The following is a 23,411-nucleotide window of genomic DNA, read 5'->3' on the forward strand; positions in this document are numbered from 1 at the left end:
TACATGTATTTCCATTTATTTCAAGGCATAGAGCAGACATACCCCTGGGTTGGGGAAGGAGAGAGACAAATGGATACAAAACTTGGAAAATGGAAGGATCAGATACAGTGGAGATGGCACCAACTAGGTATTAAGGCTCCGAATGTGAGTACACGTAGGTGCACACGCACATACACGCACACACACACACACACACACACACACACACACACACACACAGAGCGTCATCCACATAGGGTCAGGGGCTGGATGCAGAGGCAGCTCACTGCACACAGCTGCCTCAAATATTGCAATTATATGTAGTCAGAATGTCAACAGAATGGGAAGACTATTGGTCAGGGAAAGTGGCAAGCTTGGGCCTCCCTGGCCTTTGGGGTTAGCCCCTGGGCACTTCTCTTGCTTACAAGCTCACACCACATTTGGCCAGGGCACTCCTCTGGCACAGGTGGACTCCTCCGGCTGTAGGGCAGATGTGGGTGAAGTAACTACCTGAACAGGCTTCTGTGGAAACAGCTTAATAAGACGATAAAAGTCCCAGTGTCCTCACCAGAGTAGCTACAGCCTGTCCATGGGTGTGTGAGCACAAGGTGGGCAGACTGTCCAGAAGTCAACATTACCACCCAAAGAGCCCTGGGGAATCCTGGAGTCTTCCTGCTGCTCCTGGAAACCTCACTCTCCTGTGCTGTGGCAAGTGTCTGTCCAAAGCCTGCACAGGCCCTCCTCACCCCCAGATCTGATGCCGTATGGCAAGTTGGGGCTGGCTTGGGAGTGGCAACTTGAGATAACCAGGGGCACACTGCAAGGCAGAGACTGCATTTGGCTTTAGCGTTAAGGCCGGTGCTAGGCGGAGGGCTCTGTAGGAGAGGCCAGTGCTTCTTGGAGGGTCCTACAGCTGGAGTCACAGCACCCTCATACACCCAGACCCCACCTGTCATCTTCTTGTACAAGGACCCTTCTGTCCCAGTGGCCATGCCTGTGGGCCCCACTGCCTCTGCAGGCCGGTGTAAAGTGCTGGGTGCCTAGGAGGGAGTTCTGCAGGCGTCACCTTGCTGATTCCAAGGGCTCTTATTTGAGGACGTAGTTAATGAATAGCTGACATGTCAGGAAGATGCAGAGCAGGAACCAGGAGCGGGGGTTCTGCAGGAGGCTGGGTGCTGGCGCCTGCCCGGCACGCACTGTGGAGCTCAACATGGCTGAAAGGTGCCTGCAATGAAAGGGGCAGACGCTGTGTCAACACCAGCATGACCACCCTCCCCACTGACAGGCTAGTCTGGGACAAGATGGCATGTCTGCCAGCTGGGAAGAGACATGGCTACACGTGTGAGTGGGAGCTTTTTAGGGAGGAGGGTCCCAGGGCTGCACTTCCTGTTTGTCAATTGTGGGACAGGAAGATCTGGGCTTAGGGACTAGGCCTCTAGCATCCTTCCTGCCAGTCCTGGGGTGATGGCAAACAGTGTCCACTTTCTCAAACCTGCGTTGAAGTCCTGAGCTCCGCACTATTTGGAGATAAGATCGCTGAAGAGGTGGCCACATTAAAAGGCTCACTAGGGTGGGTCCTTAATTTAGACTGGGATCCTAGGAAGAGGGGGATCAAGATAGAGGCACACAGAGGATGACGGTGTCTGCAAGCCAAGGATAGGGCACTGGGAAGAGCCAGGCCTGAAACTTCCATCTTAGACTTGCAGCTTCCAGAATGTGATACACTCTGTCTTGTTGGCATCCTAGGCTATGTGTCAATCAGGGACATAGGAACAAACCCACCAAGTCTGGGCTCTGATGTCTGTTCTCTTTATTTCCTGGGTGCAGAAACCTGGGCTAGCATCTCCAGGGAGCGCCATCCTCAGCAGGCACAGCCCACTTCACACCTCCTTAGCCCTGGGTCAGCCTTCTGGGTCTGGGCCTCCCCACTGTGGTATCAGAAGAACTCCAGAGACCCTCATTAGCTGATGTATAGTTATGACCGCAATAGGGAAAGCAATAGGGCCAGCAAGTGTTGAGACTCAAGGCTTCACTGATGGCCGTCTGCAGGCAAAGCACATGACATGTACAGTCCACAGAAAGAGATGTCATGCTTGACTCTCATCTCCCACACCCTTTGCCTCTTTTCCACACACTCTCCTGTGAATTAATGAGTGAATTAATGAGGCTATTTTAAGACTTCTAGAGGACACTGTGATGTGGGAAAGCAGGAAAAACTGGCACTTGGCATGGGGTTGCTGCAAGGTTGGCAGAGTCATCACTTTTCCTGGGGCCAGAGTACCGTCTCTGGCTCATACACTGACTCTAGGCTCTCTGGCCCTAGGGTCTTATCATTCCACCTCCTCCCTTCAGGCCACTGCACAGACAAAGGGCCTCTAGCCAGCAGACTTTCCAATGTCCAAACCTACAGCAGTTGACTTCAGCCAACGCACAGTCAGGTATCTAAACCTCTGCCTGCCTGGAGCCGACCTGACCCAGGAGGTACACAATCACATTGCACTCCTGTCTCCACCCTCCTGGGTATCCCAGTTCTGACTCATTTCCTTCCAGTTCCATGTCTCTGCCAGTCAATCCTCTAGGCAAGACCTGGAAAGTAATCTCAGTCAAGAACTATGCCAATCATGGGGTGTCTGGAGGATGGGCACAAAGCTTGGTCTCTATATCCTTCTCCATTCTTCTCCCTCAATCCTCTTGTCTGCTATTAACCCATTTTACAGAGAAGCAAGTGGGTTGGCATATGACACGCTCACATGATACCCTGTGCTGATAGGAAATCCACTGATGTCACATAGCATGGTTTCCAGACACCCCCTTTGCTTTGAGGATTCTCTATGCAGTGGCACTGGTGAACTACAGGGAGCCTGAGGTTCCGGGAGGGCTGCTACCTGCTTTCACGCACCTGGGAGGCTTCCCCGGCCCTGAGGAGCTCCTTGGCTCTGCACATTCTTCTAAGCTCCTTGCCTGTGCTCAATGGCGCCTTCATGAGGGCTGTACTCTCCTATGCTGGCAGCTCCCTCCACCTCCCGTGTTCTTACCTGTGCAGTTCTTGCTGAGCTTCCTGAATGGACAGCACTGCCTCTTGTAGCATCCTTAGCCGGTGTACCTCTCGCCTGCACCGAGGACATGGGCTCTCACTACCTGAACGTCCAGGATGGAGACAGCAGGGAGAAACAGACCAGGGTAAGCTAGGTTGTCCTGGCTGACCCAGCTCCCGATTTACCACCCTCAGGAGCCAGACACAGACACAAGAGAGCCAATGAAAGTTTAGCAGGGAATGCAGGTCCAGTTAGCTTGTAAGAAGCCTTAGAGATGAGTCACCAAGACATGGATGATGCGTTGCAGCTGTGGGGACATTGTTGGGAGACAGATTGCAGAGTCCCACCAGGACAGAGGCAGAGTCAGGGACTGGACAGTGGACAGTGCCTAACCAACTCTCAGGAATGTCCTAGCCTTGGGCCACTTCTTCCCTGTCCTGGTTTTTGAGAGTAGGTTTCAAGTATGTGAGGTTGGCCTTGAACTTAATGTAGCAGAAGATGATCTTAACTCTTCATCTCTCATGTGACCTCTGGAGTGCTGAGTTACAGGTGTGTACCACCATGCTGAGTTTATCTTGTGCTGGGACTGAACCCAGGCCTTTATATGTGCTAGACAGGAATTCTGCCACTGAGCAACATGCCTAGGAGTCTCTTCTCCTCCCCAAGTCCTGGCTACAGCCCTCATCAGGCCTGACCACCTCCTCTGAGAAGGCAGCTCTCTTAGGGAGAGGGCAGGGGAGGATGAGCAAAGATGTACTGTGAGAATACCTGCCCCTGTGTGCTCATCTCTGGAAGGCTCTTTCTGGCCCTTCCTATCCTGCAGACGGGCTGCAGGCAGGGACCAGCTTTCTCCTGGCCTCCCCGCTAGTCAAGGCTCAAGATGCTCGTTACCCAGCATGTATAAAACTTTAGGAGCCACTTACCAGGAACAAAGTCCTCATCAGAGAGGTCTGGGCAGGACTCAGGTGTGGAGCCGCTGCTCTCAGTGACCTGGCTATGGCCAGAGGGCTGGTCACTGGCTTTGCGGAGCCGCCGATCAGAGCTAGGTCTCTGTAAAGAGATCAAGTTACTACACTTAGTGTCTTCTCCCATGGGCCCTTTGGGGGGACATGGTGTCCTGTTAATGTCAGGATGCACTAGAGTAGGGCAGTGTGCAGAGGACAGAGCTGAGGCCTTGCAGTTGAGCACAGTGGTTTGAACCTCCACCTGGCCTGAACTTCATCTGTCTCTGTGGCCTCCGTTTCCCATCAAGAACATAAAACCATTGACTTCCTCTGGAGGAATGAGGGCCAGCCAGCTCTGCCTCCATGTTGATACATAGCCAGTGCCATTCACACCTGGAACCTGGAGCCTGTGGCTAGGCCCACCTGGTGGAGCAATTTATAGTCCCCCCCTTATGTAAGGGCATCTCCCTCCCTCTATTTCCTGGTGCTCCCTCAACCCTTTTACATCCCTTCTGCTTTTCCCAGGCCCTAGGCAGGGATGGATGTTGGCTTTTCCTTCTCTTCCCTGGGCTAGCCCCGAGCCTGGGTTTCTCCAGCTATAGAATGGGACAAAGTGACTTCAGGAGGTGACAGGCTGGCACAGAGTCTTGAACTGTGAGGCCCAGGGTAACCATGAACCAACCATCTCAGGTCCCCCACTGGAAAGGCAAAAAAAAAAAAAAGTAATGAGGATCCTGATGACAGTGAAGGCCTGTTGCTAGGTAGGGTTTGAGATATCACAGAGATGGGCACTGAGGGAGGAGAGCCACGTGGCCAAGTAGAGGGTATGAGGGCCTCAGGGGTAGCCACATCTACAGTTGAGATCAAGCCTGGGCTGGAGCCTTGGTTAGGGGTACTGACCTTGTGCCTGGACTCTGGACTCCCCAGGAAGGTTGTCTGCCCAGACATAGTCTCCCTCTGTAGAGTGTGAAGAATCCCATCTTGCTCATATTGGGCAATGTCCTTCAGCGGGTCCCAGGGGCTATAGCTGGAGGGTCCAGAGGGTGTCCATCAGTAGAGTTGGTGACCCTTATGGGAGAGGGTTCTGTTCTAGCCTAGACCCCAGCTTCTCATGGTGACCACTATTCAGGGGTTACAAGGATGGCTTAGGGGGTCTATCTGACCATCCCTCCTTATACTTCATCCCTAAGGTACTATTGAAGTCAGGGAGAGGAGATTAAAGATTCCATGGCCTCTCCAAATCAAGACAGGCATGGTAGACTCAGTCTGCAAGCTCCCGCCCCACCACACAGGCCCCAGGCCACCTGCTACTCACTCCTCATATCGGTAGCGCCATTCCTGAGTGAGTGGGTCCAGGAAGAACAACTGTGGCCTCCATGGAGTGAGGCTCTGCTGGTGCTCACGGGCACGCTGCCGCTGTGCCTCTTCCAGCACAAACTTCTCCTGTGTGGCTTTGTGCTGGTCACCTTCACGGATGGCCCTGGTGACATGCTGCCAGAGCCTGCAGGTCAGAGGACCAATGAGCTCAGAGTAGGGCAGCTCCATTTGTTAGCAGCTCAGAATCGATTCCCTCTACACTGGAAGGGGGCTCCGAGTGTTCCCTGCTTGGTTGCCTTCAGTGACAAGGGGCTGGCTATCTTGCAGGAAGCCTGTGTCTCCCAGACTTTGATTCTACAGTATGAGCTTTATTTTTCCTAAGCTGGGCTCCTGTCTGCCACCTGCAGGGATCTACTTGTTGGCAATGATGGGGCCCTCTCTCACCAGCTGTCCCCAGTAGGACAGGGGATCTGGCATGAGGGATTTATTCTGTGGCTGTCCTTGGCAAAGACACCCTAGAATGTGATTCCAGCATCATGACCCTGACAACCCTCCACCTGGCCATCACCATCTGTCAGCAAGATTCCTGGGTACAGGGCCTCACCTCTCAGACTCCAGTTCACTCTGCTCTTCCAACAGCACCGTGTGCCGCTTCAGCCGCTGCCTGCGGACCTCCTCACTTGGGGTCCAGAAGAGCTCGATGCTTCCACTGCCCTCTTCTTTGATAAATACATCTCTGTCCTGCCCCAGATGGCACAGCAGCATCAGAGCTGCTGGCCAGGTTGGTGACCACCCTAGGGCCCAACCAGGCTCTCCCTAACGGATGACATCTTACCCAGTGTCCAGTGAGACGTGCCAAGACTTCCTCCCCTGACATGATCTTCCCAGAAATCTGGTTGATGCTGGTGCTGCTCCCAAAGAAAGGCTGTAAGAGCGGATGGATATCCAATGAGTGGGGAGGACGGGAGCTCTTCCCAGAGGCGCATCCTCGGAGGTACAGAGTGCTCGGTCATTCTCAAGACTATAGCTTAGACGAGGCTCACTATTAGAGAAAGATGTCCTCACTCTAGTTCCTCAGTCTGGACTCAGATCTATAGAGTCTGCCACCATCAGGATAGGACAATGGGACTTAGGCCTGCAGGCTGTGCTGTGTGGCCTGTGGGCAACCCCTTTCTCTCTCTGGGTCCTGTCTGTCCTATGGGGATACAAAGCATTCTACCCCAGTTGTACTTGTTTGGGGGCACTTGGCCTGATGTGGAAGGAGAGGATCCCCACCTGAGCTCCGTGCACTCCCTCCCACAAGCTGCACACACTACCTTGAGCTTGAAGTCCAGTTCAGCTTGGAGGTTGTTCTTCTCACACTCGATGGTCACTTTACCTCCCAGCTCCATGGTCATGGTGCCATACAGGATCCCTGAAATGCAACTGGTATTGGGATTCAACCCTGAAAGCCTGGGTCACCAGGCAGGTAAGGAAGGTGTGTGAAGGGGTTTGTTAAGACAGAGCCAGGACTCTGCCTGCTCCTCTGTACTGTGTCCCAGGAAGGGGTGGCTGCTCTGGTCTGGAGATGCTCACACCCTTCACTGGGTCAGTTCCTTCAGAAGCCCTGATCCCAGGGTCTGACCAATCACATCTGTGGCTGGGTTCTGCACCAGCCCTGGAACTAGAAAATAGATGTGTCTGCTCCCTACTGCCCCTCAGAACTGTGCAGGATGCATCTGAAAACCCAGTATGTCTTTTTTCCTCAGTTCTCTTGTGGTCATATGGAAAACATAATCTAATATTGAAAATAACCATAATTGTGGTTTGAATAGGAACGGCCCCCATAGGCTCATATGTTTGGACAGTTATTCATTAGGGGGTGGTACTACTTGACAGGGATTAGGAGCTATGGCTCTGTTGGAATAGGTGCAACTTTGTTGGAGGAAATGTGTCACTAGGGGTGGGCTTTGGGGTTTCAAATGTCCAAGCCAGGCCCTGTATCACTCTTTCTGCCTGCAGATCCAGATGTAGAACTCTCAGTTAATTCTCCAACACATTATCTGCCTGCATGCTGCCATGCTTCCCGCCATGATGACAATGAACTAAACCTCTGAACTGGAGAGCTGGCTGTTCTTCCAGAGGACTGGAGATAGAGTCTCAGCACTCACGTGGTGGCTCATATCCATCTAAGATCAGTTCTAGGGGAATCTGATGATGATGCCCTCTTCTGGCCTCTGTAGGTACTGCAAGCATATGATACATATACATGCAGACAAAACACAGAGACAAATAAAAGTAAAAAAGAGAGCCAGGTGGTAGAGGCAGACACCTTTAATCCCAGCATTTGGGAGGCAGAGAATGGCGGATCTCTGAGAGTTTGAAGCCAGCGTGGTCTACAGAGTTAGTTTCAAGACAGCCAGGGCTACACAATGACACCCTGACTTAGAAAACAAACAAATAAATAAAAAGAATAAGGAGATGGTAAAGAAAAGAACCAGGAAGAAGACAGGCATGGAGAGGGCTGAAGAGATGAGATGGAGCAAGAGGCAGATGTAAGGATCTGAGACCTCGGCAGGTCTTATCCCTAAGAGCTAACAGTTTGTCCCCAGAGCTTTCCACACCACAGAGACTCTTATAAACTCTCTTTTGTCATAAGAGATTGCTGCAGAAGGCCTTCCATGGCCAAAATAGCATTAAGGACCAACAACATCAGCCTGGCTTTGGGGGGTTCAATGGATACTTCCTGTGTAGGAGACTCCCAGCAAAATTACGTCTTATATAGGGCCACAGGCAGCCATTGTTGGCTCCTGGGTTTTGTCTACCCTCTAGATCTCTGAGTGCTTCCTTCTATGGGGCTATGACACTTACATATTCTGTTCTCTAGACCTTAGACCCCAGAATCATCCATTGAACAACAACAAAAAAATAATTAAAAAAATGTTTTTGTTTTATTTTTTGAGATAGTTTCTCTAGAGCCCCGATTGTCCTGAAAATCACTCTGTAGACCAGGCTGGCCTCAAACTCACAGAGATCCACCTGCCTCTTCCCCATAGAGTCGTTAAAAGTTTTAAAAGTGAACAAGTTTTACTGAGCATCTTTCAAGTTACTTCTATTGACCATGGAGATACCAGTAATTGACACACAGGGCATGAGGCTCCCAGACAGGGAAGATAAAGCAACCACATTTAAAGCTGTAGTGGGAATAGTTCTCCAGATCCTACCAGAGTAACTGCCCCACAGCAAGCTGATGCTTAGCTGTTGGGAGTGCCAGACTTCAGCAAAACACATGGCGGGAATCCTGGTAAGATCAGGGATAGGGCACACACAAGCGTGTGCTTTTCTGGAGTCTGTCATTTCTGTGCTCATTTCTCTGAGTGCACACCGCCCTGCTGCTTTAATTCACTTGTCTCTCTCAGGCTAGGTCCTTATCTGCTCTGCCATAGACTTAGAGACACTCAAGACAGGAACTTGGCAGGCAGGGTGTGGAGACAGAGGTTTAAGATAGATTCTCTTAAACCTGGTAGGATGTCTCATTCACCTTAATCCTGGCACTTGGAAGGCAGAGGCAGGCAAGTCACTGTAAGTTCAAGACCAGAGCTAAACAATGAGACTATATCTTAAAAAGATAAAAATAAATAAATAAATAAATAAATAAAACCTCACCTTTGACTGGGCATAGCTCTGACAACCCAAAGGATAACCTGGACAAGTACAGCTTGATTTGGGGAGCAGAGATTGGCTTATGCCCCTGTCTCCACACCCTGCCTGCCAAGTTCCTGTCTTGAGTGTCTCTAAGTCTATGGCAGAGCAGATAAGGACCTAGCCTGAGAGAGACAAGTGAATTAAAGCAGCAGGGCGGTGTGCACTCAGAGAAATGAGCACAGAAATGACAGACTCCAGAAAAGCACACGCTTGTGTGTGCCCTATCCCTGATCTTACCAGGATTCCCGCCATGTGTTTTGCTGAAGTCTGGCACTCCCAACAGCTAAGCATCAGCTTGCTGTGGGGCAGTTACTCTGGTAGGATCTGGAGAACTATTCCCACTACAGCTTTAAATGTGGTTGCTTTATCTTCCCTGTCTGGGAGCCTCATGCCCTGTGTGTCAATTACTGGTATCTCCATGGTCAATAGAAGTAACTTGAAAGATGCTCAGTAAAACTTGTTCACTTTTAAAACTTTTAACGACTCTATGGGGAAGAGGCAGGTGGATCTCTGTGAGTTTGAGGCCAGCCTGGTCTACAGAGTGATTTTCAGGACAATCGGGGCTCTAGAGAAACTATCTCAAAAAATAAAACAAAAACATTTTTTTTAATTATTTTTTTGTTGTTGTTCAATGGATGATTCCTCTGCCTCAGCCCCCAGAGGGATTTTCAGGGTAGAGAAGCTCACCTGACATCACAGTGGTAATTCTATGTCACTATTTTTAAAACCTATAGAATAGACACAGAGTGGGCCTTAGAGGAAACTGTGAACTTTAGCTAAAAACTATACCTTAATCTGGATTTGCCATGGAAGATGCCTGAGATGGGAGGCTGGAGGAGGATAGGAATCCATAGGCCTTATACTTCTGCATGACTGGTTTGTTCTCTCTCTCTCTCTCTCTCTCTCTCTCTCTCTCTCTCTCTCTCTGTCTGTCTCTCTCTCTCTCTGTCTCTCTGTGTGTGTGGTACTGGGATTGCTTTATACATACTAGGCAAGTACTCTACCACCGAACCACGGCCCCAGCTCCTTTCCTATCTTTAAATTTCAAGACATTGTCTTACTTAATTATTCAACTGGCCTTGAACTCACTCTGCAGCCCAGGCAGGCCCTGAAGTTTCAACCCCCCTGCCTCAGCCTCCTCAAAAGCTTGGATTGATCACTAGTACAGAAGAAGCCAGAGGCAAAATCCAAGAGGAGAAACTAGAAATCCACCTGGAGTTACACATTCAGCTCTGAAATGTCACCGACATGGTTGGGACATCTTCAAATAAGCAGTCAGTGTTTAGCATCTGCTCCACCTGAATTTGGAATCACCTAGGGGACACACCTTGGAATGTACCTATGCAAGTGCTTCCAAGGATGTTTAACAGAGGAAGGAAGACCCACCCTGGATATGGGTGACATTCCCTGGCATCCTTGGCTGAATAAAAAGGATAAACGAACTGAGACTCAGCCTTCATCTCTCTGCTTCCTGACTGTAGACAATACGACCAATGAAATCACCTACGCCCCCCAGCCCCCATGGTGGGCAGTACTCTCAAACTGTGATCCAAAATAAACTCATTTCTTCCTTCTTTAGTTGTTTTCAACACATGACCAAGGGCTAGCCTGGTCATGTAGGTGGGGCACAGGGAATGGCACAGTTGCTCACCTCGGCAGTGGGCATAGGGCATGGTGAGGGTGTACTCTTCCTTGCGGTTCAGGAAGGTGAGCTTAGCCTTGCCATCCAGAAGTGCTGATAATGAGTTCCCTGCAAGGACAGAGCAGGGGCTGTTTAGGGCACAGACCCTTAGCATCAGGCTGCTGCGGCATCCCAACAATATGTCTTTACAACATATCCCAGAGTTCCAAGCACCTTCAGCTGGGGCACTGAAGGAGAGACACACAACCTCTGGGCCTCTGGTATCACAAAAACTCTGCCTAGTTTGCACCCATTATACATCCTGAGAAGTCACCTGACTTGCAGCAAGTTAGTGGTCTATCTCACTCCACCATGGGGTTTCAGGGAGGAGACTATAAACCTTTTAGAGCCAGCCTGAGGCCAGAGTATACGTGGTAAAGGTGAATGGAACCTAGGTGCAGATGCCACATGCTACCTTCTGCTGCTGCTGAGCACACAGAGGCCCCGAGCACACACCTGCACTCTAGTGATGAGGGTAAACAGGGGCCGGCTGGGGAAACGTGTCAGTGAGGTTCCTAGGCACTGCCATTCCAGGCTTAGAGCAGCACAGGGCAGAATGTGGCTGCTCCACCCTGCTTGGGACACTCAAGTGCCTGCCACCAGCCAGGTGTGGCTTCCAAAAAACTTGATGGAACCCGTGCAATGGGACACTGTGTTCATGCTCTCATTTCACTTCTGTATAGCTACCTATCTTCTATCTGTGTACCTATAACCCATCTCCTGCCTTCTACTCACCCATGTCTGTCTGTCTGTCTGTCTATTTATCCATCATCCTCTTCCTTCCACTTCCGTTTATCCACCTACCTCCTATCTGCCTATTACCTGTCTCTCTTCCTGTCCATCTACCTATTATCTATTATCTACTACCTATTACCTATCTCTCTGTTTTCTACCAACCTATGTATCTGTCTGTCTATTATCTACCTTCTACCTACAGACTTTCTGACTTTTTAATCTATCACTTTATCCATCTACCTGTCTTCTTTCTGTCTGTCTGTCTGTCTGTCTGTCTGTCATCTATCCGCCATCACCATTTGCAGTACTAGGGATGGAATGCACAGCCTCTGCTCTCTGGGTGCGCACTTCCCACTGATCTGAGTCCAAACCCCCTTTAATCAGTACAAACAGCCACACGTGGCTGATGGCTATGGAACCGGGCAGCTCAGTAGGAGCAAGTCCTTCCCTGCAAGCTTCTCCTTTGTTTCCGGGCTTCCCTACAGGCGTCTGCTTTCAACCGAGTTAGAACAACCCACATGGTCCCACCAGTGGGGTTCTGGGGCCCACTGCTTCTGAGTAAAGTCCTCCTCCAATTTCCACAAGGCCCAGCACACCCCCGCATCCTGTCCCCATTGCCAGGAGCCTCCTCACCATAGAACTTAGACTTGGCTGTGATGCTGCCACTCATGCAGAAGCCATCTTTCCTGTTACTGACATAGAAGGCAGACACAGGAGGATGGTGAGATACCTGTGTGAAGAGAGATGGCTCAGAAACGACAATCCTAGAAAGAACGTCTGGGTCCTATGGGCAAGTGGGAAGTAAGGGGCACATTCCTACAAGTACCAGGGCAGGACCTGGATCCCAGTGTCTGGGAACCTGTCCAAGTTTCTGAGTCATCTAAGGGTGTCCCACTCGGGGAACTCAGGCTGCTTGCCCTCCTCCAGGTGACCCTCTGTCATACCATCACGCCTGCCCTTCTGGAAAAATCACCATGGATGGTGACCAGGTGTGAAGCCTGTCCTGTGGCAGAGTACGGGCCACTGAAAACCCCACTCAGTCCCACAAGCCTCTGCCCACCACCTACTGCACATACTAAGCTGGAAGGCAAGCTGGGCGGTGGGGTCTTGCCTGTTCTGCTATGTAGAAGGTGTGACTGTTGGTCTGAGGGTGCAGCCAGCGGCAGCGAAAAGTCTCCCCCAGAATGGGATTATAGGGTTTCTTGATGCCCTGTGAGGAACACAAAGACACACTGGAGGAACCAAAAGAAGAGTCACTTCTGGGGGCCCGGATGGGGTTGTTCCTGCCTCTAGAATAGGTTTTGGCACCCTTATTCTCCTTTGGGGAGACTACTTTTTGCTGGTAACTTACAGTTGTATATGTGTGTGTGTGGGGCTGCCTCAGGAATTCCTATCTTTTATTCAGCTTGAAGGGGCCTCAAGACCCCAGCTAGATTTGACTGTCCCTGGACTGGGGCACAGGGCAGACATAACTGGGTCAAAGCTAAGCTTGGGAGGGGCCAGGCTCCCAGGAGACCCTGGTCTAGCTTAGTTTACTGTATGACTCTGGGTTAGTTTCTTCTGTCTGGGCCTCAGGCTCACATGTATCAATGAGACACAGATCTGGAATCAAACTCACTGTAACCTTTCTTGCCTCTGCCTCCTGAGTGCTAGTTGTCCCCATATGTGTGAGTTGTCCCCAACAAACATCCACTGCCACACTCCCCTGTGAGGATTTGTAATGAAATTCAGCTCTTCATCCTTGCATGGCAAGCACTTTACCACTGACTCGGCTCTTTCCAATCTCCTCTCCCCTTTTAAGATGGGTCTCACTTATGTAGCCCAGGCTAGCCTCGAACCTCAGGAAATCTTCCTGTTTGTTCTTCCCTGGTGCTGGGATTACAGGTGTGCACCACCATGTCTGGCCAGAATCTTGGTTGCCAAGTTTATGGACTATGGAACCGCAGTTCCAGGTGACTCTGCAGGCCACTCCATAACCAGGGCGTCTTTGTTACCAGCAGAGTCTGGAGTTTGGAGTTCTCAAAAGGGGTTTCCTCGACAAATCCCATAGGTGCCTTGTAACTTAGGGTTAAATGCTCCTTTCCTGACACTGTTGTGTGTGGTGGCGCTTGTCACACAGCCCAAGGCTGTTGCCTCAAACACTGAGCAAGTGTGGAGCTAATGGGGACCAGCATTGGGTGCTGCACTTGAGAAGAGAGTTGCCCTCCACCTCTCTGGATCTGGGGCCATGCTGGGGATAGCTGGCTTTCTCCCATGCCATGGAGGAGTTGGTCCCTCTTGTGGTGGGCTGACAAACTCCTTGGCTGAAACCCTGCCCTTCCGCAGAGCCTTCTCACCTTGGGCTTCTTGTAGAAGCCAGACAGGTACCACCGGAGCACAAGCTTGATGCGGCTGTAGGGATTGTCCTCTGCTGTCGCCCTGTGATGAAGTGGAGAGCTCTCCCTCAGGCTGGGGTTTCTGGCTACCCTCCTCAGCACTCATTCCTTTCTCCAACCATCCCAACCTCCATCTACTTGGCTAACAGAGGCAACCTCACCCCAGACGACCTGGGTATCCTGCTCTTCTCCCAGGTAGGCCAGAAGTAGGCAAGTGGGTTCACCACATAGCAAGAATAGTGCTGAGGCCAACGCCTCAACCAGGGCAGAGGGCTCTGCACGCTCCACGCTGTTTGGTGCCCTCACCTCTGGGAAGAACCCTGGATGCTCACGCCTTTATTTCCCTCTTCCTAGCCCCACCTCATCCCCTGCCTCCGAGGTCCATAGAGGTGTGGGCCCCCCTCCTGCGGGAGGTGCACCTGGAGAGCAGGTCTCCATGGTAGTAGTAATCGGAAAGCTTGCTGAGGAAGGATCGAGGTTCCAGCACGAAGGTCGGCAGCACCACGCGTGACAGGTCCATGCCTGGCCGCAGCTGTCGCAGCAGCACCCACATCAGGTTCTTGTTTTCCTCTGACACTGTCTCCACCTGGGAGGTCTCATCCAGCTGCGGCAGAGGGACGGGACCAGGCCCCATGAGCTGGGCTGTGAAGTTCCTGTTCTGGGCTGCCCAAGGGAGCTGAGGGATAGGGATCCAGGACAACACATCTGACCCTTGCCCACTGGATGCCATTGGATGTATATCCACTCTGTGTGAATGGGTGTCACCACCCACCCTGAGCTTGGGAGTGAGCGGGTTCCTCGGTGGAATGGGTGCCACCACCCACCACACTGGGCTTAGGAGTGAGCAGTTCCTCAGCAGGTCTGGGAACAAGACCAGGTTTTCTAGTCTGGCATCCTGGTCTCCCTCTCACATGTACAACCGCCATGGTGCCATTCACCACCTGGCACATCCACAGGACCCTCACCAGAGGCTGCTTGATCTGGCCTCCAAAACCCCGTGTTATTTAACCCTCTTGTCTAGAAGTTCCAGCTGCAGGAATCCAGTTTCCTCAGTCCTCTGTGATTATGGGTTTGCTAGGCAGCTTTCTGCTACTATAAGAAATACCTGAGGCAGTCAAGTTAAAAAGAGGAAAGGTTTAGGCTAATCTCAGCACTAGGGAGGCTGATGAAGGAGGACTGGTATTTATGGCTAACCTTGGCTACAGAGTGAGTTTTAGGCCAATCAGGGCTACACAGTCCAGTCTCAAATGAAACAAAAGTTGGCTCTTCAGTGTAAGAGGGTTTCATATAGGATTGTTGGGCCTCACTGCTTTGAGCCTCTGGAGAGCGGTACATCATGAAGGAAGTACTTGGTAGCACAAGTGCTTATGGCCAGGACCCTAAAGAGGAAAATATCTGTCTATCAAAGCCCTCTGAAGCCACAGCCCCAGTGACCTAACTTCCTCCTGCTAGGTCCCACTTCCCCAAGGTTTTACCACTTCCTAGCTGTGACGTGCTGGCAACCAGATGGCCCACACTCATCATACAGATGATAACACTCATATCATAGTACAGGGTGACTGACTGGGGTGAGGGAATCCCAGGAGCAGAGTCATGCTTGGTGTATGTAGGTCCTCAGCAGAGATCTTTGCTGAACTGACTGTCCACTCTGGCCACGGTTCACTCCAGCCCAAGGAGGCTGTTTGTTTGGGGCTGGACCCTCCTATCACCCCTGCATCTCATGCTAGGCGGGCAGGGGAGAGTTGAGCAGGCATCACTCAGAGCCCTACAGTGTCCTGTTTCTGCCCTCAGTTGACAGGGCTCTCACCTCTCCCAGCTCCTCCTGGACCTGCTCCACATATGTAGTTCCCCTCCGTGGCCCACCAGGGCTGTCCAGCAGGTCACTCCCACTCTCGTTGGTCTTGCGGCTGTGATCCTGGGTCTCTGCATCCGAGTCTTCTGCATTCTCTCGCTCTGACTTGTCTGAGAATGCATCGTTCTCCAAAGCAGACCCATTCAACCTGGAGAGTGGAAATACCAGTGGGTTCCCAATTCCAGGAGATACCTAGGACCTTGGACACCCGTACCTGGGTACCCGGCCTCTTTCACTGCAGGGATGTTACACACTGCCTTATTCCAAGTGACCTGTATTTGTACTACTGCTCCTGTTTTGTCAATAAGGATGCAAAGACTAGTACCCACAGGAGAGAACAAGTCCAGGACCCCAGCTCACCACCTCCTGCTGCTTACGGAACCCCATGCAGATCACCCCTCATCCAGCTCACTCACGGGAACAGGTCTTGGTCTGGGATGGTGGCTGAGGTGGGAAGTCCGTAGAGAGAAGAGGGAGAGGCATCAGGCGAGGACCCCTGCTCCCCATCTCGGCCCTGCTTGCATGTGCTCAGTCGCAGCAGGCTGGAGCAGCGAAGGGCCAGCTCCAGGGCATCTAGCCAGCAGCGGCCTAAGGGACACAGAAGGAATCTGGTAGGTGGCTTCCCCTCTACTTCCTCACCAAAGGACCTTCATCTGCCTGTTGTCTAAAATAGCCTAAAGAAACTAATCTCCAGCCAAGGAATCCTGTCTTTCAGTCACGAAACTTTTAGTCCCATGCCACACTCCACCTCACTAGGGTCTAGTTAAAGATCTGCCTCCCCCACAGACCCCAGCCTTGCACGTAGCCATCCTGGAAGGAATGAATATAAACTAAAGAGACAGGTGTGCCCTCCCTTTGGCAATTAGACTATTGAAACAGTGGACCCCAAGGCATTGGACTTGCCCCAGGAGTCTCACACTGAGGAGGGAAAGGCTGAAGTCTGGGGCCAGATGGAGGGAGCTTGTCTCCCAGAGACCTCCCAGAGTTCTGAGAACTTGTCAGACCACCTGGCAGGAGAGACTGGAGCTGAGACAGTGATGGGCAGGACCACATCCTGACCAGGACTCTTAGCTCTGCACTCTTCCTGCCCTCTGTTTAAGTCTAAATTCCACATCACGACCCCAAAGATAGACGTGAGGATCTTGGTTGAGTATATCTTAGGGTTGCCAGGCCTTGGGCTGAGTCAACAGCTCTGGGAACATGTACACACATGTGTATGCCCTTGGGAATGACACAGTGTGGGATAGACATCAGGAATCCTGTGTGACTGAGGACAGAGGCTCGGCAGGGGTCTTACACACTAGTGAGGAGTCACTGACCAGGTAACTTCAAGAGGTAACAAAAGACAGTTAGGGCTGAGGGATGTCAGGGGAAGGGGACTACAGGCAGGGCAGGACCTCTGTTTTGGCCCTGAGCTCTGTCTTTCTTCATGACAGTGTGTGTGTGTGTGTGTGTGTGTGTGTGTGTGTGTGTGTGTGTGTGCATGAGTGTAGAACTTGGGCTAGACCTGTATCATACCATTGTTCTCAGGGGTGAGGCGGGGTGGTAGGAGGGTGCTGTTAAGAGCTACAGGGAAAGGGATCCATGCAGGTGACACCCATGTCTCAGTGTGATTACTAACAGCAGTGCTTCCGTCCATGTCTCACAGTCATCTATAAATGATACCACGAGTGCCCAAGGGACTCAGGAGTGAGGGTCCCAGCTCAAGGCAAGATGAAGTTCTTGATTCCAAAGCTTGCATGCTGGGTGTCCCTGGGAAGTGTGGACTTCTTTTCCTAACTTAAAGCTACAGAGCCTTTTGTTTGAGAGCCCCTGGAGCTACATTGAGACACTTGGGGGGACCCAGCTGGTACCCTGGAGCTGCCCCTCTTGCTGAAGGATATCTGTGATCCTGCTGGGCTTATCATAGGCGTGGTTTGAGCAGTGTTACTTCCTGTGATGCTGGGCATTTGTAGGGGCAGTGAGGGGGTCATGGGAGGTTATACAACCCAGAATGAGAGCTGGTTGTAGACTTGGACTTAGGGACCAATGTGCATTTTGTGGCTGCCATAAAAGACTTGGCATCCTGAATGTTACACATTTGAAAACTTCTGCCTCTTCTTGCAGGAAGCCCATCCTGATACACATAGGGTTGCAGATAACATTCTTCCTTGACTGTGGCCCCTGACAATCATGACTTCAGCTCAGACTTGTCATCTTGTGTCTGCCTTACTGGTCACAGACCCCCCACACACACACACACAAGGTATGCAGACTTTGTGAGGGCATAGGTTGCCTGTTTACCCCAGAGCCCAGCATGTTCAATGACAGAATCAGTGAACAACAGTCAAAATAACCTGGGAGGGAGCGTGGATATAACTTTCGACCACCAGGGGGTACCATAGCACTAGCAGTTAAGATATCTGCAGGATTCTAAGCCTGGACAGCTAGGTCCTAGTTGTCAGGACCTTGGACCTCCAGCAGGGGGTGCAGCCCTGGGGTTTTGTTAGGGAGCCACAGCCTGGCTAGAGGCTGTCACTTGAAGGACTTCTGATAAGGGGCTGCTGCTTGGAATCTGTTACCTAGTTCAGAGAATCTGGGACTCGGGGAAGCCCGCATTAATATCTGTAACCTATTTTTGCCAGAATACCTCTAGGCGGCCTGTGACTTAATTTACCCATCCAATTCACAACTGTCACCTGATTGCTTCCATACAGCCCTGGGATTCCCATAGCTTTGGGCTGACAAGTACAGCTAGTCCCACTTAATCTGTGGGAAATCTGAGGCTTGGCTGAGAGATTATCACTGTAAGGTAGGCTTAGTCTGTGTCTGACTTCGGGGACCCTGGGGACTCAGAAACAGGGCAGGTGGCACTCACCATCTGATTCAGAAGCGGCCCTGAAGATCAGGTAGCTGCTGGGGAGGGGCTGTGTGATGGAGCCCACACTCTCACCTTTGGGGCCCTGGAGAGACAGAGACCTGCAGGGTCAGGCGCTGGGCCAGGAAGGCTGTACCCTTCTAATCAGATGCCTTTCCTTCCACTTAGCCTCCTGATTATGGCTGCCAGAACCAGCTAAGGCAAATCCTGGACTCACAGTTGAATTTGAACTTCAGAGAGACAGCAACGGGCCGTTAGTGTAAGTAAATCTGTCTGGTATTTGGAATAAATGTGTTTTTGAGACAAGGTCGTACTGCATGGTTGTGGCTGGCCTGTAACTTGCCATGTAGATCAGGCTAGACCTTAAACTCATAGAGTCTGCCTGCTTCTGCCTCTGAAGTGTCAGGATTAAAGGTCTTACCCATCAGGGAAGGCTGGGATAATTTAGACAGTCAGAATATTCATATAAAACAGTTTTTATTTTTCCCCTTTTTGGTTTTTCAGTTTGTTTAGAGACAAGGCTATGCTCACTCTGTAGCCTAGGCTGGCCTGGAACTTTCTATGTAGCCAAAGATGGCTTTGAACCTTTGATCCTCCTGCCTCCAACCCAAGTGCTGTCCAGCCTTGGGTGATGCGAGTATCCTCAGAGCGGTGAAGGAGGCCGCACTGCGCTAGGTCAGGCATGTTAATGCATTTTTTGAGGTGGGTATTTTTAATCCACAATGTGTCTATTCATCTGTAGTATATAAAGTGGAGGAGAATATTAATTTTAAAACTAACAGAAGCCAGGCATGGTGGTTTATACCTGTAATCTCAGCAACTGAGAGGATGAGGAAGGAGGACTGCCACAAGTTCTAGGTAAGTCTGAGCCCCAGAATGAGCTGTGAGTCAGGATAGGCCATAGAGTAACATAAACCCTGTCTCTAAAACCAAACCAACAGCAACAAACCACCACCACCACCACCACCACCACCACCACCACCACCACCACCACCACCAAAAACCCAAGCTGGGCAAGGTAGTAGACTGCTTTAATCCCAGATGCAGGAGGCAGAGGCAGGTAGATCTCTATGAGTTTGAGGCCAGCCTGGTCTATGTACATTTTAGGTCTGCCAAAGCTACATAGTGAGACCTTCTTTCACCACCATCCCCAAATCCAAAACAAACAAACAAACAAACAAACAAAAACCCCTATGCTTTGTCATTTCTCTGAAACCCACGTTAACCAATTTTTTTCTGGGGACCCATCCCTGTCCCTATAAGTTCTGCCTGAGCAGTCCTAGTGATGATGGATGAGGTCTGAGCCTGGGACAGTCCCTTCCTGCCCTCCAGACAGCATTGGAGAAGGGGTTTAATGTATAGCTCATTCTGCCTCATCCCTACTTCCTGCAGCTTGTCAATGGATAGCCACCCCTCCAGGGATCCCTTGCTAGGGCTCCCATTTTGGGATTGTGGTCCCAGGAGAAGCCTCCAATGTCCCTGAATCTCTACCTGGGTGCCTCGTTGATCCGCTCACCTTCACAGCCCACACAGACTGGTCCAGCGGGTGGAAGAGTTTGAAGCAGAAGCCGTCCTTCTTGGAGGGGCGCTCGATAAGCTCACAGCAGTGCAGCAGCACCGTGCCCACCCACTGGCCCACCTTGGGCGTCTTGTAGATGAGCAGCACGCCTGGCTTCAGCACACACCACAGCTTCGTCCAGCTCTTCAGGGTCCCTCGGATCTGCAGAGGAATTCATGGTCAGGGTCATCCAGGGAAGCTCTCCCTGGCCATCTATGCAGCTTGGTCAGGGATGACCAGAGGCAAGGACTGGGGTGATGGATTCCTGGAGGCCCCAGGCACTGCAAAGAGTATCCCAGAGCTCAGAGGGTAGTGTGGTCCTCCTCATAGCACCTTGACTTCAGACTCTGGCCTGCAGACCTATGAGGAACCACCTTCATTGTGGGGCCATTTGTTACAGTAGTCAGGGGCCACTCAGACAACTTTGTAGTGACAAACACTTAGACTTGTCTCCCAAGTGCCATGGAAGTCCCAGTTGATAGGAGTCTCTGGGAGTGGCACCTGCCTACCTTCAGGCTGTCAGCCATGATGACCACACTGGGGTCAGTCAGGGCACTGAACAGCTGCTTCGTGGCCCGCTTCTTCTCCTGTCGGTAGTTCTCCTTCTGTGCCTGCAACCAGAGCAGACGTGGGTCATGGAGTGCATGGACTGCCCCACTTCCCCTATTGGCAACAGGGCACAGGGAAAGGAGGATGTAGGGGGTGTAGGTGTCCCCTCTGTCCTCACCCTGGGCCAGGCCTACCTTGAGAGTGTCCTTCTTGGAGACCCTGGTGGTTGGAGAGGTACATTCCTTGTCAGATCCATTGCATAGCCTGTACTCAGCCTGCAGGAGAGACAACATGGTTCTGGGAGTGTCAGGGTACAGTTGGGGCTGCCAGGACTGAGGCAACAGAAAGACAGGGTCCCAGAATGATCAAAAGCGAGACAGTGAGCTGAACACCGGCATTCATCTCTGCCTCCCGATTGTGGAGCAATAAGGATGACTGCCTCAGCCCCAGCAGCCATACCTTCCCCTCCCTGACCATGATGGACTGTGCCCTTGAACTATGAGCCAAAATAAAATTTCCTTCCCTTAAAGTGCCTTTATCAGGAATTTTATTAAGGAGTATGGTGGGGTTTGTAAAACAGAGTTTTGGTGGCAGCTAGAACATGGTGGTGACAAGCTCCTAGGCTGTATCCACTGTATCTCCCATGATGCTCAGAATGGCCACTCCTTAGCCACTAGCAGAACCTCATTTCTGGGCAAGAACAACAAGGAGACTGCGGAAGGGATGCCCACTGGCTCTGGGGGAGGTAAGTCTAGAGGGTCAGTGCGTAGGCCTTGCTTGAAGCTACAGATGGGAGCCAAGCATCTGTTGTGCCTGGGCCCACAGTTCACTTCCTGGACCCCGAACAGTAATCTACAAATCATGGAGCTGGAAGGAGCCACAGCCCCACAGAGGGAGAAACTGAGGTCTGGGGTGTGGAGCCAGAACATGGTTTATAGGCTACAGTTTGGGGATGTCAAACTGTGCCCTGAACCCCACATGCCACCTGTTGATGTGTCCCTGGGTTCTACAGGTGTCGTACGCGATCCTGGCAAGCTGTCGAGTGCTGTTTGGACTCATTGAGAAGCTGGCTCTGGGAATGAGGCTGCACCCTAACCCCATTTCAGACCATTCATGTTTGCCTCGGTGTCCCCCAAGGCCTCTGGTCTGTAGATTGCTGCCCCTCCTCGACTCTGTGACAGGGAGGGAAGACAGCAGCCCTGAAGAATTCAAGTACAGTGCTTTTGAGAACAGCTGGAAGGTGACCATTTCTAATGGAGGAGGTTACCGTTGTTCAATGTAATGAGTGTCTACAGTGGGAACAAGGACCCAGAACTCAGCTATAACAGACGGCACAGTTGTAACTGCAGCTGACTGCCTCAGCTTCCCCAGGCAGCCATGCTGGGCCATGCTGGGTGGTGTGAGCCCAGCACTCCCTTTGTTCACTTTCTCTATCCAGATACCCCAGTCACTTCTGCTGAGCACTGAAAACTTCTGATTTGATATTTTGCTGCCTGCTGCTTCTGTCTATTGGCTACCCCTATGGGGTCTTGGACTTTGGCTTCCTAAATACTTAATAAATGAACTCATTTAAAATCTAAACAATGGCCATCGGCTGACACAGCCCATTCTCCTGCACAGAACAAGCTAAAATGTCTGGAAAAAGAAAATCAAATGATTGTTTTGTGATGTGAAAATCATAGCGTGAGAGTCAGTTTTAATCATCAGCTTGACAGAATGAGAAGCCCCTGGGAAGAGTCTCGGCAAAGACTCTGTGGATCGGGTTGGCCGGTGATTTTTCTCAGTTGGCTTAACTGAGATGGGAAGGCCCACCCTGAAAGTGAACTATAACATTTCATGAGCCAGGCTCTGGACTGAAGGGAAAGGACAGACTAAGCTGAGCTTGAGCCCACGGTCTCATCAGTTGCTTTCTGATGAGGGTAGAGATGACTCGTGTTTCAGTTTTCTGGTGCCTCGTCTTCCCCATAGTGATGGACCCTGACCTAAGGAAGGAAGGATGACTATGCTTGGCTCTGAGGGGGTGGATGGGAGTCCATAGGTCCATGGAGGCTATAAGGGAAAACAGAACAGGCACAGGCAGAACAGAACCTCTGTGAGCCGGAGGACAGCCTGGTCTGCATAATGAATTCCAGACCAGCCAAGGCTACCCAGTGAGACCCTGTCTCAAAGACAAACATACCAATCACTACAGCTCAGGTCACTAGCATTCCCCACGTCCAGAAGAGAAGGGGACTGACAAACCAAGAGCAAGGCTCAGAAGCAATGTTGTAGTAAATAAGAAGCCAAGCTGGAACTGAACCTGGCAGTCCCTCCCCACCCCCCTTCAGAGCAGCATCCTCTTAGCCCATAGGACATTCCAGATGACCAGAGGGAGTGCTGGGGGCTCTGCTCAGAAGTGGTCTTTGAGCTGAGGATGATGATGATGTATGTGTCAGATAGCAGGTCTCCAGGGACAGGCCCTGTTGGAGCTCTGCAGACTCCTCCCAGCCTGGCCTGATCCTCTTCACATTTTTCTTCCTCAGTCCCTGAGTGGCCGGCCCAGAACGAGGACAGCTCTGACCACAGGGGAGGTGGCATGCGCCTTTGACTTGCTCAGGGCTTAGACAGTTCCAGCTCGCAGCCAGTTCTGTGGTGAGCTGTTTGTCAGAGCATCCTGTGGGGCAGCTAACTCTGCCCCTGCTCAGACTAGCAGCTGGTGTTTGTCAAGAACTACAAAGAGATGGACGAATAACACAATGGTTTGAGTTAAAGTACTATTCTGATTGTGAGCCTAGCCTTTAATGCCTGAGCCATGTCTCCAGCCCAATAGTACTATTGATAGGAAAATACGGCTCAGTGGTTAAGA

At 51.3% G+C, this 23,411-nt stretch overlaps 1 protein-coding gene across 8 annotated transcripts in view; it reads right to left on the bottom strand.

Moving 5' to 3' along the window:
• The window catches only part of Osbpl5 (oxysterol binding protein like 5), a 68,581-nt gene continuing 45,170 nt past the window's right edge, over window positions 1-23,411 (bottom strand). For 3 of the 8 annotated variants that reach the window (XM_076914043.1, XM_076914047.1, XM_076914052.1), the window contains exons 4-22: window positions 20,761-20,841; window positions 20,527-20,628; window positions 19,976-20,179; window positions 18,460-18,544; window positions 16,019-16,190; window positions 15,558-15,750; window positions 14,170-14,426; window positions 13,712-13,793; window positions 12,487-12,585; window positions 12,009-12,105; window positions 10,611-10,709; window positions 6,592-6,689; window positions 6,111-6,200; window positions 5,880-6,016; window positions 5,274-5,459; window positions 4,859-4,985; window positions 3,938-4,064; window positions 3,015-3,117; window positions 1-1,204 (exon numbers count right to left, since the gene is read on the bottom strand). In XM_076914043.1, coding sequence (XP_076770158.1) covers window positions 1,066-1,204; window positions 3,015-3,117; window positions 3,938-4,064; window positions 4,859-4,985; window positions 5,274-5,459; window positions 5,880-6,016; window positions 6,111-6,200; window positions 6,592-6,689; window positions 10,611-10,709; window positions 12,009-12,105; window positions 12,487-12,585; window positions 13,712-13,793; window positions 14,170-14,426; window positions 15,558-15,750; window positions 16,019-16,190; window positions 18,460-18,544; window positions 19,976-20,179; window positions 20,527-20,628; window positions 20,761-20,841 — 2,478 coding nt within the window. In that variant the 3' untranslated portion in view covers window positions 1-1,065. Of the gene's footprint in view, window positions 1,205-3,014; window positions 3,118-3,937; window positions 4,065-4,090; window positions 4,657-4,858; window positions 5,027-5,273; window positions 5,460-5,879; window positions 6,017-6,110; window positions 6,201-6,591; window positions 6,690-10,610; window positions 10,710-12,008; window positions 12,106-12,486; window positions 12,586-13,711; window positions 13,794-14,169; window positions 14,427-15,557; window positions 15,751-16,018; window positions 16,191-18,459; window positions 18,545-19,975; window positions 20,180-20,526; window positions 20,629-20,760; window positions 20,842-23,411 lie in introns of those variants that run through there. The other 5 variants (XM_076914055.1, XM_076914044.1, XR_013104387.1 and 2 more) reach the window with 4 other exon arrangements.

This window comes from Arvicanthis niloticus, chromosome 1, assembly GCF_011762505.2.
Source record: "Arvicanthis niloticus isolate mArvNil1 chromosome 1, mArvNil1.pat.X, whole genome shotgun sequence".
Classification (NCBI taxonomy): Eukaryota; Metazoa; Chordata; class Mammalia; order Rodentia; family Muridae; genus Arvicanthis; species Arvicanthis niloticus.